The sequence below is a fragment of the Marmota flaviventris genome, chromosome 7 (assembly GCF_047511675.1).
Source record: "Marmota flaviventris isolate mMarFla1 chromosome 7, mMarFla1.hap1, whole genome shotgun sequence".
Classification (NCBI taxonomy): Eukaryota; Metazoa; Chordata; class Mammalia; order Rodentia; family Sciuridae; genus Marmota; species Marmota flaviventris.
Genome location: NC_092504.1, coordinates 111,538,093 through 111,552,054, shown reverse-complemented (window position 1 = coordinate 111,552,054; position 13,962 = coordinate 111,538,093). Strand labels below are relative to the sequence as shown.

Here is a 13,962-nt window from a genome sequence, read left to right as displayed (position 1 = left end):
GAAGGACATTTTATTTTTTGGCTGCTGTTCTGTGTGTATGTTTTTCTTTTGGTGAATATGGGTGGGGTGGGTGAAAGTGAAGAGAGACTCCAGTAGTTGAAGGAACAGCAGATGGAAAGCCTATAAGACAACAATTTGCTTACTTTTCTAAAGCTCAGACCCTGGTCAGAGCTTCAGCTTTTACAACTGAGTAGCAAGGGGAGCTAAGCAAAGAAGTGATTTGAGTGAAGTGAAAAGATTTGCTTTGGCTGAGGTGTTAAAAATGGTCTGTTGGAAGCAAGGGAAGAAAAAGGAAGACCAGGCGGGTGATTGTTGCAAAGTGCAGGCAAACAGTAGTTTGGACCAGGGTCACAGGAGCAGAGATGGTAGACAGAGATCAGAGTCCAGATACAGTAATTAGCGGTTTTTACTGTCCTTTATAGTACATTGGAGAAAGAAATTCAGGAAGATTCTAAGGGTTTTTTACTTGTGTGATGACAAAGGTGTAGATGGCATTAATTGTGATGGTCAAGGTTGCAGAATGAGTATATTTTGGGCAGGAGAAAATGGAACCTGTTTGTACATGTTAATTCTAAATTGTCTATTAGACACCAGGTGGAGAGGTCAGGTTTATTTTTTTACTTCATTGGGTTTGAATTCTTTTTTTTCTATTTATAGAGTTGTAATGGTCCTTATGTTCCTTTGTTTTCAAGGTTGTGGTCTTGGTTATATAGAATTTGATGTTAGTGCTCAACTGAGAGAAGAAAGAAATATTAAGAAGTAGTTTCAGCAAAAGTAATAAAAAAGGATCTATAGATATAATTTGTAACTTGGATTCAGTTTCCAAAAGACGGACATGTCTAAGAAGCCATGCAATATCAGTGCCACACACATGACTTGAGGATACCCAAAGGGTAGCTGACAACCTATTCCAAGTGTTTAAAATAAACTAGATACTGAAGAAGCATGTTTGAAAAAAATTTTTAAAAGTAGTGTTCATAAATAACTGTACTAATGGTTCTCAGTCTCCACACAGACATCAAAACATGAACTCATTGGTGCATAGAGCTAAACAAAAATAAAACTCTGAGACCAGACAACAAAATGATTTCTGATGCTTGGCTAATGACATATCTGCATCAGGGCTGACATCACATAGCTCAGCCTGGCTCAAGGAAGGAAAAATAAAACTGCAGGAGCATCAACATCTTAAGAGACCTTATTATGGTCTCTGCACCAAGGGAATCCAGCTTGGAAACTTGGGATCTAGAGAAGGAGCTATGCTCTGCCCAAGGCAAAGCCAGATTATTATTAGTAGCAATAAATGTTTCTGATTATGTCACAGAACTTGCTGTCCTGGTCTCTAACAACGGATCACCATTAAATCTGGCATGTTTGTGTGTCTGGGGGTGGTATTGGTTCTGTTGTTGAAATCGGCACGTTCCCATCTGCCTACTTTTGTGATCATGTAAGTGTCTGAAGGTGCCAGAATGAGCACGGAAGTTGGACAGGAACGTTTTCCTAGAAGAAATTACAAATAAGCAAAATCCTAAGAGGATTTATCGCCACGGAAGCAGCCCAGAGTCAACCCCTGGGTTCTAAAAGAATGCTCAGTATGGCCCAAGTTTGCGGACTGGCTTCTGCTCTGGGTCAGCTTTCAGCCAGATCGGTGAGAGCTGGCGCCAGGGTCATCTGGGAGAGGCGACCCCACGCTGCTGGGTCTCCTGGGACTGGATGCCAAGGATGGGTAGGGGCGCAGCGTGATGAGGGGCGGGTGTTGGGAAAGACAAGTCCCGCGCTCTCCTCAGTCACCAAGACTTGGCGGCGCCTCCTCTGGGCCAGTCAGTGCCGGGGTTAGGCCAGATCAGCTCAGGGCGCTGCAATTCCCTCGCGGCCCCAGTGCTGGTGTCACCTGGTAGCAGCCAAGGTGCTGCTCGCGAGCGAGGGCGCGGCCGGCAGGCGGGCGCGGAGAGCGCGAGGGGGCGGGACCGGCGCGACGGGGCCGCCCGCCCCCCCGATGATGCGGCGGCCGCCGACTGGCCTCCGCCTTGTCACTCACTGCTCACCATGGTTGCAGCACAAAGCAACAAGCCCCGGAGGCCGCTTCCTCCCTGAGGAGCGGCTCGGGCGGCCGGAGAAGGCGCAGGAGGAGGAAGAGGCGGAGGAAGAGGAGGGGAATCGCCGCTTCCCAAACACACTCTCCAAGGGGGCTGTGCGCGGCGCTCGACTCGGCCCTCGGACACCCTCCCGCCGCCGGGAGTCCGGACCTGGGCTACCCGCGGTCCCTCTTCCCCTGCTCCACCGCGCGCAGACGAGGAACAAAGTTGCCGAGGGCGACCCGGAGGCTGTAGCCCGGCTGGGGCTCTGGCCGCGGCGGCGCCGGCGCCGGCGCCGAGGCAGCTCCGTTCCTCGCGCGCCGATGGGGGTAGGCGGTGTCGGGGCCCACGACGGCGGCCGGAGCAGCAGAGGCGGCGGCGACGGCGGCGGGGCGGCGCGAGGGGATGCAGCAGCAGTCGGGAGGGACGGCCGAGCCCAGTAGACCGAGCCCAGGACCGGCGGCGACTGCAGCCGAGGCGAGCGGGCTTCGCTGCGCCCGGACCTAAGCCTGACCCACCCGGTCCGTCCTGCAGACCAGCGGCGTCCAAGTGCCCAAGGACTGGGGACGCAGGAGACCCGAGTGCTTCGCGGAGACCCCTGGGCGGCGACGCGAGCCCCTGAGAGGAGGGGGCGACCCTCGCGCTGGGGGAGAGGAGGCTCCGCCTGCCTGCAGCCCTCCCCCTCGCTACTGCCACTCGTACCTCCCTAAAAATAACTCGGGCCCGCTGGGGCCAGGAGGAGCCGCCAGTGTCCCCCGAGCGGAGCCTGGGGAGGCGTGTCGAGCCAGGGCCAGGAGGGAGCCGGGCGCGCCTGTAAACCTACAGAGGCAAGCGGCGAGGAGGAGGAAGGGGACTTCCCTGCTGCCTGGAGCGCCTCAGGCTTGACCGCAGGGACCCTCCCGGCCGCGCGTTTCGGGGAGCTGAGCGCGGAGGGCGCCCACCGCGCCTGTCCCGCGCTCTCGGCCCGGCCAAGCCGCCCTCGCGCCCGGCGCAGCCGCCGCGGTTTGGCTGATTAGCCCGGGCGGGCCGCGCAGGGCGGCGGCGGCGGCGCTGGGCCGGGAGGAGGCCAGCGAGGGTGCCGAGCGGCCCCGGCCCGGCCCGCGCGGGGAGATGGCGTCCTACGTGGATAACAGCTTCCGCCAAGCGGTGATGAAGAACCCCGCCGAGAGGACCCCCCAGGTGAGACCCGCTGCCTCCGGTCGCCTGCACTTGGCCGGGTTTGTTTCTCTCAGGCTGCACCCTTTCTTCTCCTCCGCCACCCTGTCCTGACACCGTTCTCCCCAAGCACCCCACTTCTCACATCAGGACTTCCAGGCCTTCCCACCTCCGAGTCTTTTCTCAAGGGCGTCCTGGATTTATTTTTCCCTCTCCTTGCTATTCTTTATACTTCTCACTACTGAGCTCGGATTGCCCGGCGACAGAGGGGTGTGTGTGTGTGTGTGTATGTTCACGCGTGGACCTTCTCCGATTAGTCCCCTGCTCCCCAGCAGTGCTCGGGACCTGGGAGTCTCAGCGGGTGGGGTCTTACCTTCCCTGTGCCAAAGATTATTCTTGCCACCCTGATTTCTGTTTCCGTTCCTTCCCTTGCATGTGGCTTTCCTTTAGACTTCAGTGGTGTTTGATAATGTGGGATAATGTGGGTATAGGAGGAAACTTGTATGGTTCTGGGAAAAGTCCATGTTGAGCTTCTAAAGTAGAACATTGAGGTTTGTGTATTTATTTGCTATTTTATTTTTTGGAAAAAAGATGCTGCTTTTCATTGAAAGGGAAACAGTTGAATAGTCAGTTTTTAGTTTCAATTGCAGATGTAACTGCAGAGCCTGCACATTCAAAAACACCCCTCCCTGGAAGGGCACCCTGCGGATTCTTCTGGTGTTGCACAACCTTGTCAAAAGTAGACGAGTTTGTTAACCTTTCTATGTGTGTTTACCACCAGGCTTCTTTTTCCTCTTACTTCAAGTGGAAGAATTGCTCGTGGGGTTGGATTTGATCATCTCAAGTTGGACTAGAGAAGGAGAAATTTTATAAAAATGTGGTGGTTTGATTTTCTTAGCTATAAGTTTCTGAGAGGATAATGACGCATATTCCTAAGCATTGGGATGGTGACTACAGGGTATCCTTCTTGCCAACCTTCTTAAGGCAAATAAGCTCTCCTGATCCTGGGACCATCAGATACATTAGGATCGAATGCTCGGAAAGAGTTGCTTTGCTTGTTAGGTGTTGGATGACATCTGTCCAAATCCAAATTGCTCTTATTTTCTGACATTGATTATTCTTTAATGTGGGGAGAACAGAATAACATAGAATCTTCCGCTGGTTGCCATTGGACAAGCCCCAAGAATGGCACCTGGTACCATTTTGATTTTTCATTTTCTCTGATGGAGCTGTCACATCTGGGGGATCATGGATTGATATCACATATTTACCAAACCTATGGAAAATGGGCCATAATTTTACAAGGCAATTTATTTTAGTGTCTCCAGAAAGTTCCTATTCTCAAACGCTGTTTCTGTGATGATCAAGGAATGTTCTGCTTTGATCTTGTCCCCCCCCCTTGGTGTTTCAGTGCCTCTCAAGTGCCTTCCTCCACCAGAGTACTGCTTTAAAATTTTCAGTTGCATTGGAGTCTTCTGCACCTGAAAATGCACATTCCTAATCTCAGTGGGAAGGAAAAGCAAATTTCAGTGAGATATTTCACTTCTTTTCAAGAATAGTGTTTGAAGTGCCAAGTGAAATCACACATGCTGAGAATATTAGAACCTAGCTAGGCTGGTCAGGAATGATGTCAGAGCCTTGTAGTGGAAATTAGAGATGGGGGAAGTGGTGTCTTCAGTTGATTAGTTAGAAGAATAACAGTGCTTGAAACCTGCTATCAGGTGGACGGACAGATCAGCAAACAAGACTGGAAGAGACAAAACCTCCACTGTGACAGCCTGTGGATTGTGCCAAGTAAATGAACTGTTAAACTTTCCTTTTCCCCTGCCAGTTGTATAGAATGGAGTAAAAACTGACCCAACATAGAACCTGGCCTGAGTCAGAAGTAAGTGGGCCAGTTACTACTAATACCACACCATGAAAGCCCCACTGACAATCTGAAAGCAGCACCCCTCCCCTCCCACCTAACCTTCACAGAAAAGGTAAACACAGAAAAACTTACCAAACATTTTGAACATTCTTACGTGTCAGCCCCATTAACTTTGATGTTCATCATTTGGGTTTTACTTGCGCAAACCCCCCTGTTTGTTTATTGTTTTCAAGAGAAAGTAGCTTGAAATGTGAATGTTTTCCATCTTTTCCTGACATGTCAGAAATAATCCATCTTTTAAAAGTTTGAAATTTAAGTAGAAAAGAAATGCTTCTGGGAGTGGTGTTGCCTGTCTGTAATCCCAGGTACTCTGGAAGCTGAGGCGGCAGAAGGATGGGAAGTTTTTTTTTTTTTTTATTGTTGTTGTTCTTTTTAGTTTTACATGACAGTAGAATGTATTTTGACAAATTATACATACATGGAGTACAACTTCCCATTTTTCTGGTTGTACATTATGTGGAATTACATTGGAAATTGAACATGGAAAATAATGTCAAACCATTCTACTGTCTTTCCTATTCCCATTTCCTGTTCCTTTCTTTAATCCCTCTTTGTCTAATTGAGTTTACTTCTATTCTTTTCTGATCTACCCCCCACCGTTATTGTGAGTTAGCATCCACACAGCAGAGAGAACATTCAGCCTTTGGTTTGGGGGCATTGGTTTATTTCACTTAGCATGATAGTCTCTAGTTCCATCCATTGACTGGCAAATGCCATAATTTCATTTCTCTTTATGGCTGAGTAATATTCCATTGTGTATATATAGCACATTTTCTTTAGTCATTCATCTGTTGAAGGGCACCTAGGCTGGTTCCATAGTTTAGCTATTGGGAATTGAATTGCTATGAACATTGATGTGGCAGTGTCACTATAAAATGCTGATTTTAAGTCCTTTGGGTATGTATATACTGAGGAGTGGGATAACCGGGTCAAATGATGGTTTTATTCCAAGTTTTCTGAGGCATCTCCATACTGCTTTCCAGAGTAGTTGCACCAATTTTTAGTCCCACCGCAATGTATGAGTGTACCTTTTCCCCAACATGCTCGCCAACATTTATTGTTACTTGTATTTTGATAATTGCCTTTCTGACTGGAGTGAGATGAAATACCAGTGTGGTTTTTAAATTTTTTTTTTTTTTGTAGATGGACAGAATGCCTTTATTTTATTTCTTTATTTTTATGTGGTGCTGAGGATTAAACCCAGTGCCTCTACCACTGAGCTAGAGTCCCAGCCTCTATCAGTGTGTGTGTTTAACAACAACAAAAAAATTAATTGATTAATTAATTTTTATGTGGTGCTGAGGATTGAACCCAGGACCTCTGGACGAGCGCTCTACCGCTGAGCCACAACCCCAGCCCTATCAATGTGGTTTTTTTTTTTTTTTTTTAAAGAGAGAATTTTTTAATATTTATTTCTTTAGTTTTCGGCGGACACAACATCTTTGTATGTGGTGCTGAGGATCGAACCCGGGCCGCACGCATGCCAGGCGAGCGCGCTACCACTTGAGCCACATCCCCAGCCGCTCAATGTGGTTTTCATTTGCATTTCTCTAACTAAGCTCAAGGTCACCTATAACTAAAAAATAAATATTTAAAAAAAGACATTTTTTTCATATATTTGCTGACCGATTGTATTTCTTCTTCTGTGAAGTGCTTGCTCAGTTCTTCTGCCCATTGGATGGCAAGTCTGAGTTTAGCCTCATCAACTTAAAATAAAAAATGCAAAGGGCTGGCGATATGGCTCAGTGGTAAAGCACCCCTAGGTTCAGTCGCTCATAACGCATAAAACAAACAAACAAAAACCCCTAAACTAACATATTAAAAGACTACTGTGCTTGTTAATGCAAAAGTGGAACTTTACACTTGCCTGTAATCCCAGCGGCTTGAGAGGCTGAGATAGGAGGATCAGGAATTCAAAGCCAGCCTCAGCAAAAGTGAGGCACTAAGCAACTCAGTGAGACCTTGTCTGTAAATAAAATACAAAATAGGGCTGGGGATGTGGCTCAGTGGTGAGTTCCTCTGAGTTCAAACCCCAGTACAAAAAAAAAAAAAAGGAGTGAAGTTTTTGTGTAAGTAGTGTCTAGTCTCATGAATACTGGAGAGTTAGAACTTTGTAATATAACCAAAGCAACCATGTTAAAAAAAGCTTGAAGGACATGAATTAGGAAAGTTTTGCTGTGGTGCTTCCTTCTGTTTCCGAGGATAGATTCCATAAAGGAGTTTGTGGGATTCTCACAGGAGAAAGGAAGGTGCTTAGAAGGAAAAGAATAAAGAAAAATGCATTTTTCATTAAATTTAATTCTTTTTTCCCCCCTTTTCTTTCTTTCTTTTTTTTAATCAGGTCAGCCTAGTTCTTTTTCTATACTCTGTGAAGTCAGTTTTGTATTTAGGTCAATCAATTGCCTAGAAGTAAACTCAATGTCACTTGTGTAACCTAAGAAGTTGGCTAGAGGAGAATCTAGGGTGGGGAGATTCTCAGTAACTTTGAATTAAGAGCATTTCATATCCACCTGGAAAACCGGAACCTACTCTGTAGGCATTTTACTGGGAAGGGGCAATGGTAAGGAGAAGTATAGAAAAAATTGTCATCTAAATTTTTAGCCAAATCATGCATATTCGGATTCAAGAAGCTCTCACTGTTTCACCTGATATTCTGAGAGGACTGAAAAAACTGTATTTAATCTAGTGTTTGTCCTATACTGTGAATTCTAGTTAATGGGGCATTCTGTCCTTAGACAACATACTCCCTTGAAAATAATGAGCAGGAGCTGCGGCGGCTGTGGCTTAGTGGTAAAGCGCTTGCCCAGCATGCGTGAGGCACTGGGTTCGATCCTCAGCACCACATACAAATAAAACAATAAAATAAAGATATCATGGTCACCTATAACTAAAAAAATGAATATTAAAAAAAAGAAAATAATGAGCAATAGACATTCTATTGATATTTTAAAATGTACCTCTGCTGAAAAACTGGACTCTTACTTAAGTAATTGCTTTATTCAACTATTTAGGTTTGTGTCTTTAATCACTTAAATGAGACCTGTGGTTACCAAAGCAATTTAATGAACTGGAAGATGTAAATAAATTACAAACAGCTTTAGATTTCAAGGCTTTATGCAATAAAATAATTTTCTAAACTATTAACTTGTTGAGTTCAGGCCCTTTGAAATTACTTCTTTGGAGTGTTTAAATAGCTTAATATTTTAGTTTTCCAGGTGAAACATATATTACAAAATTGTTTCCTCTACTTTAAAGACCAAATTTGTGTGTTTTTAGCTAGTTGTAAAAGTTACTTTTAGATAGGGTATGTATAAAATAACTCACCCTATGTCCTGGTTAATATCTTACTTTGCTTTTCACTATTAAAAATTTTTTGGGCTATTGCACCATTTGATTTAGTTGCTAAGTCATGAATTTGTCAGGCGAGAGTTCCTTGGAGAGTACAGGGTTTATTTAGTTCTTTGCAAAAGTCACTCGGTAGAATTCATCTTGAGTCATAATGAGAAAGCTGAAGGAAAATACCTTTAGCATAGAGAACTTTAAATTATGAGAATTAGTACAAAAGAATATCTCTGACATATTTAACTTTCAAATGTAGGGGAAGAATTATGTGTATTACAGTTAAATTTTCCATTTGAGTTTCTTTTTACCATTGTTTATGAGTAGACTCATTTTAATTTGATAGCTTGTACTTTGATTATATTTTTACTTGGTTCTGGGCTGTAGTGATAATATTTATTTTTTAAGTAGTTTTTGTTCTTAAAGCTACTAAACTATACACAGTTTGAAAAGCATATTTCCCAAAGAAATGATTGGTCACAAACATTTAAATTTCATAGAAGTGTTTTGTGAATTTGTTGGGTAAAAAACATACATTTATAACTAAAATACTAATTTCAAACTTTATTAGCATGTGGCTTTGAACAAGTGAGGACTTAAATTTATGGCAAAAATTAGTAACATTCTTTTGCACTATTAGTGAAAGCCTGAAAGTCTTCAAATAGCCTGTTAAACATTTAGTAATTAACAGTTTCATAATTAGCTTTGCATATCTTGGCTGAGGATCAAAACGATCCAGCTGCTGGTTTCATTGTGGTAAATGGGAGTTCATAGAATAGTTAAAACAGGAATAGGACTGCCTTGTTTCCAACGTTTTGCCTCCCTATCCAAGAAAGGACATAAAAACAAAACCAGTTATAACCTCTTCTATCATTTTATTAATGATCTTACTGTTTAATAAGCAAGAGAGGATACACTGTAACTGCCAAGCTCAAGTTCAGCCTCCCCCACCCTCCATTCCCATACTGGGAATTGAACCCAGGATGCTTCACCAATGAGCTACATCCTCAATATTTTATTTTTATTTTGAGACAGGGTGTCCCTAAGTTACTGAGGCTGGCCTTGAACTTGTGATCCTCCTGCCTCAGCCTCCTGAGTAGCTGGGATTATAGGTATGCACCACTGTACCTGGCTGAAGCTCAATTCTTTTTTTTTTTTTTATTTTAATATTTATTTTTTTGACAGACACAACATCTTTGTTTGTATGTGGTGCTGAGGATCGAACCCGGGCCGCACACATGCCAGGCGAGCGCGCTACCGCTTGAGCCACATCCCCAGCCCTGAAGCTCAATTCTTGAAATCAAATGTTCTTTGCTTCATAAGAAAACATTGTATTTAATTTTTTTTTTATTGTGGATTTGCAAACAACTTTTTTTTGGGTAGATTTTGAGGAATTTAAACTGCAATAAGGTCTTTCTTTTGGTGATAATTGAAATTCAGGTCAATCAAGTAATAGTGGGATATGCCTCAGATATAAGTTGACTATATGAAATAATGGCCTGATAACCTTTTAGAAAACACAGAAAGACTGCTTGCTTGATGCGTATGAAAACTTTAAGAAAGTTTTGTTATTTATTTTGTACATTTTATATCCAAATAACTTTGGAAACTGGCAGTAGTCAGTGGTTTCTTGATATGTGCATATTATAAGATATTTCCTTTCTTCATTCCAGTTTTAATGATTCCTTTATCTATAAAATGATAATCACTTACTGATGTTGTTTTATGGATCAAGTGTTTAGCTCAGTGCCTAATGATAGTTTGCTCTCCCTTCATCTCTTTTTCCCTCTCTCCCTTTCTCTCTCTCTGTACTGGGGATTGAACCCAGGGCCTTGAGCATGCTAGGCAAGCACTGTACCACAGAGCTACATCCCCAGTTCTGAGAATTCTCTTTAAGACTGAGGTCCAGGTCTGGGGTTGTGGCTCAGTGGTAGAGCGCTTGCTTAGCATGTGTGAGGCACTGGTTTAGATTCTCAGCACTGCATATAAATAAATGAATAAAATAAAGGTCTATCTACATCTGGAAAAAAAAAAAAAAAGATTGCCGTCCATGGAAGGCCCTGGGTTCCAGATCCCCAGTACTATAAAACAACAAAAATGACTGATGTCTATTCTTCTGGCTTGATGGTTGGATATACCTTAGTTAACAGTGGAGAAGGAATAGAAGTATTGCAGGAGGGGCTGGAGTTGTGGCTCAGCAGCAGAGCGTTCACCTACCATGTGTGAGGCACTGGGTTCGATTCTCAGTACCATATAAAAATAAATAAATAAAAATAGAGATATTGTGTTCAACTAAAAAAAAAAAAAAAAGAAATATTGCAGGAGTATCATTTGCTGAATGGGCTAGCTGAATGTGTGCATGTGGATGCCAACTACTCATTGTACTAAATAAACTGTGTTTGCATTATGCCAGCATGGCCTAATCATGGCCAGTGATAATGATGAACATTTGCTAGTTCACAGGGAAAAAAATACAAGTTGTTGATAATTTTCTTGATTTTTAAGATTTTTTTTTTTTTTTGGTGGTGGTACTGAGGATTGAATCCAGGGGCACTCTACCACTGTGCTACAACCCCAGTCCTTTTGTAGGGGATCTTACTAAATTGCTGAGGCTGGTCTTGAACTTGCTGATGTCCTCCCACATCAGCTTCCCAAGTGATTGAGATTATAGATAGGCATGCACTGCTGCCTGCACCTGGCTGATTGTTAAAAGATTTTTTTTACTTACACTATTTTTCCTTAAAGCTTGATATCTTCTGCTACATGTACATTCCAGGAATCCAATATGAAGTATAAGTGCTCCTAGACTTATGGTGTAGTTACATCCTGATGTAACCACTTAACAACTTATTGTTAAGTTGAAAATTAATTAAATGCACCTAATCTAACAAGCATCTATAACGAAGGAACACTCCACTGGATAGTATTGATTGTTTACCTTTGTGATAGCATGCTGGACTGGGAGCTATGAGTTGCTTCCAAGTCTGTAGAGAGTACTATACCGCATATTGCTAGCCCAGGAAAATACTAGAAATCAAATTTTGAAGTGTGGTTTCTGAATGCATTTAGCTCTTTCACACCATTGCAAAGTAAAAAAACAAAAAATAAAATAAAAAACCCACATCAAACCATTTTAAGTAGGGAACTATCTGTATCTGATTTATCATATAGTTATGCTAATATAATAGTATTTCTTAATGTGTAGTGGTAATGTGAACATTCTGTCCTTTGGAAGAGTTGAAGAATTATAAATTTAAGCAGGCAAAAATGAATGTATAAAGACTCAGATTGACTTGTGATGACACAATGTAATAATTGTAGTGAGCTTTTGGAAATGGTTCTTTATTTTATGTCACTATAATAAATATCTGAAGTAATTAACTTAGAAATGGCTTATTTTGGCTCACAGTTTTGGAGGTTTCAGTCAATAATTGGGCATACCTATTGCTTTTAGGCCTGATGCTGGCAGGAAGAGAAAGAGAGAGTGTTAGTTTGGGTGTCACTGTTCCTTTCAAGGGCATTGCCTGTGACCTGATGACCTCTCATTATTTTCCACCTCTTAAAGGTTGTAGCACTTCCCAGTAGCACCACTCTGGGGATGATGCCTTTAGCATGTGGGCCTTTGGGGACCATTCTACATCTAAAACTAATGCTGTAGCACTCCTCTGTACCATTTTTTTTGTTTAGATAGATTAATTTATGTTGATAAATTAGGAAGAGAAGCAATTTGTAGTGCATATAATTGATTTTTTGTAGCTTTGTCAGAGCTAGAGTATGTGTATGTAGTAAAAATATGTTCAGTGGTTATGTCACTTTGGGAGAAAAATATGCAGATTGTCACATTATTAAAAAAATTTTTTTAGTTGTAGATCGTTACAATACCTTTCATTTTTATTTATTTTTATGTGGTGCTGAGGATTGAACCCAGTGCCTTATACGTGCTAGGCAAGCGCTGTACCACTGAGCCACAACCCCCGCCTTGTCTTATTATTATTGTTTTTTAGTTGTAGATACACCCAATAACTATTTTTATGTGATGTTGAGGATCCAACCCAGTGCCTCACAAGTGCTAGGCCAAGTGCTAAAATCCTCAGTACCAAAAAAAGTGCATGAGTGAGATCATACAATATGTGACCTTCAGGGATTGCCCATTTTCCACCCTGCATAAAGGTTCAGGCCAGGCCCCTGTCACATTATTTTAATGGTTAGAATTTTTATCTTTTCAGGGGGAAAAAAATCCCCCATGATCTCATGCTAATTAGCCACCACTTACTGAACTATAGAGTGTGTTTTTTGTGATATTTAGGTATTTCCTTTTCTCCTCCAGTCTGTGAAAGGAATTACCTTTGGTGTGTTGTGGTGTTGGTAGGGTTAGGTTTTATGGAAGTTTAGTCCTTGTGTTTTAAACTGTCTTGGCTCCACTATTTCTGTGCTTTCACATCCTTTGTGAATAAAACGTATTTTGTAGCAGTTGTTGTTGGTGACTTGAAGAAGACCTTTATTTTCTCATTGGAAGTAAACTCTTCCCTCCTGCTGTGGTTTCTCATTGCTTCCTTCCCACAAGTTGTAAATCACAGATTGCAGAGCTTTAGACTTTTTTGAATATTAGTATGAGCTAAATGAACAGAGATAAAAATTTGCATTTTGCTCCTTTGGCCAAGCCGACACTCTACTATCAGGCCCTTGGCAGCTTTGTCTTTCTCTAGCCCATGGAGTTTGTTTCTATTCAACATAAAAGCTAATAATGAAAGAAGAAATCCTAAATAAGAATTAATCATTAGCTGGTCATTCTGGGGAAAACTGATCCGAACTTTCCTAGAAGCTAACAATCAGTGCACCTAAGAGGGTTAGGGGGCACTGTGGTGATTATCTGATTTCTCCTGAGAATTCATTCTAAAGACTCGTTTTTGAAAAATATTAAACTTAACTTTAAGGTAATGTAGCTGCACATGCAGTTGTGAGAGGTAATATGGAGATCCTGGGTGCCCTTTACCTGGGTTTTCCCTTTATTAATATCTTGTAATAGTGCAGATTATTGACATTGATCAGCTGAGATTCAAGAAGATTCCAGCACTACGAAGGATTCCTCTTGTTGCCCTTTTATAGCACATACGCTTTATGTGGCTAACTTACCTCTCTGGCAATCATTGATCTGTTTTGCATTTCTGTAATTTTGTCATTTCAAAAATAGTATATGGACAGGTCTGGCATGGGGCTCACACTTGTATCCCAGCCACTCAGGAGGCTCAGGCAAGAGGATCGCAAGTTCGAGGCCAGCCTCAGCAACTTAGTGAGACCCTGATTCAAAATAAAAAGTGAAAAGGGTTGGGGATGTGGTTCAATAGTTAAGCACCCTTGGGATTCAATCCTCAGTATCAAAAAAAGTACATGAGTGAGATCATACAATATGTGACCTTCAGGGATTGCCCATTTTCCACACTGCATAAAGGTTCATTACCTTTT

At 42.5% G+C, this 13,962-nt stretch overlaps 1 protein-coding gene across 6 annotated transcripts in view; it reads left to right on the top strand.

The window, feature by feature from the left end:
* Window positions 1–3,096: 3,096 nt before the first annotated feature.
* Window positions 3,097–13,962, top strand: part of Rapgef2 (Rap guanine nucleotide exchange factor 2) — a 255,100-nt gene continuing 244,234 nt past the window's right edge. For all 6 annotated transcript variants that reach the window (XM_071614573.1, XM_071614570.1, XM_071614571.1 and 3 more), the window contains exon 1: window positions 3,097–3,254. In XM_071614573.1, the coding sequence (XP_071470674.1) occupies window positions 3,186–3,254 (69 nt within the window). In that variant the 5' untranslated portion in view covers window positions 3,097–3,185. The remainder of the gene's footprint in view (window positions 3,255–13,962) is intronic.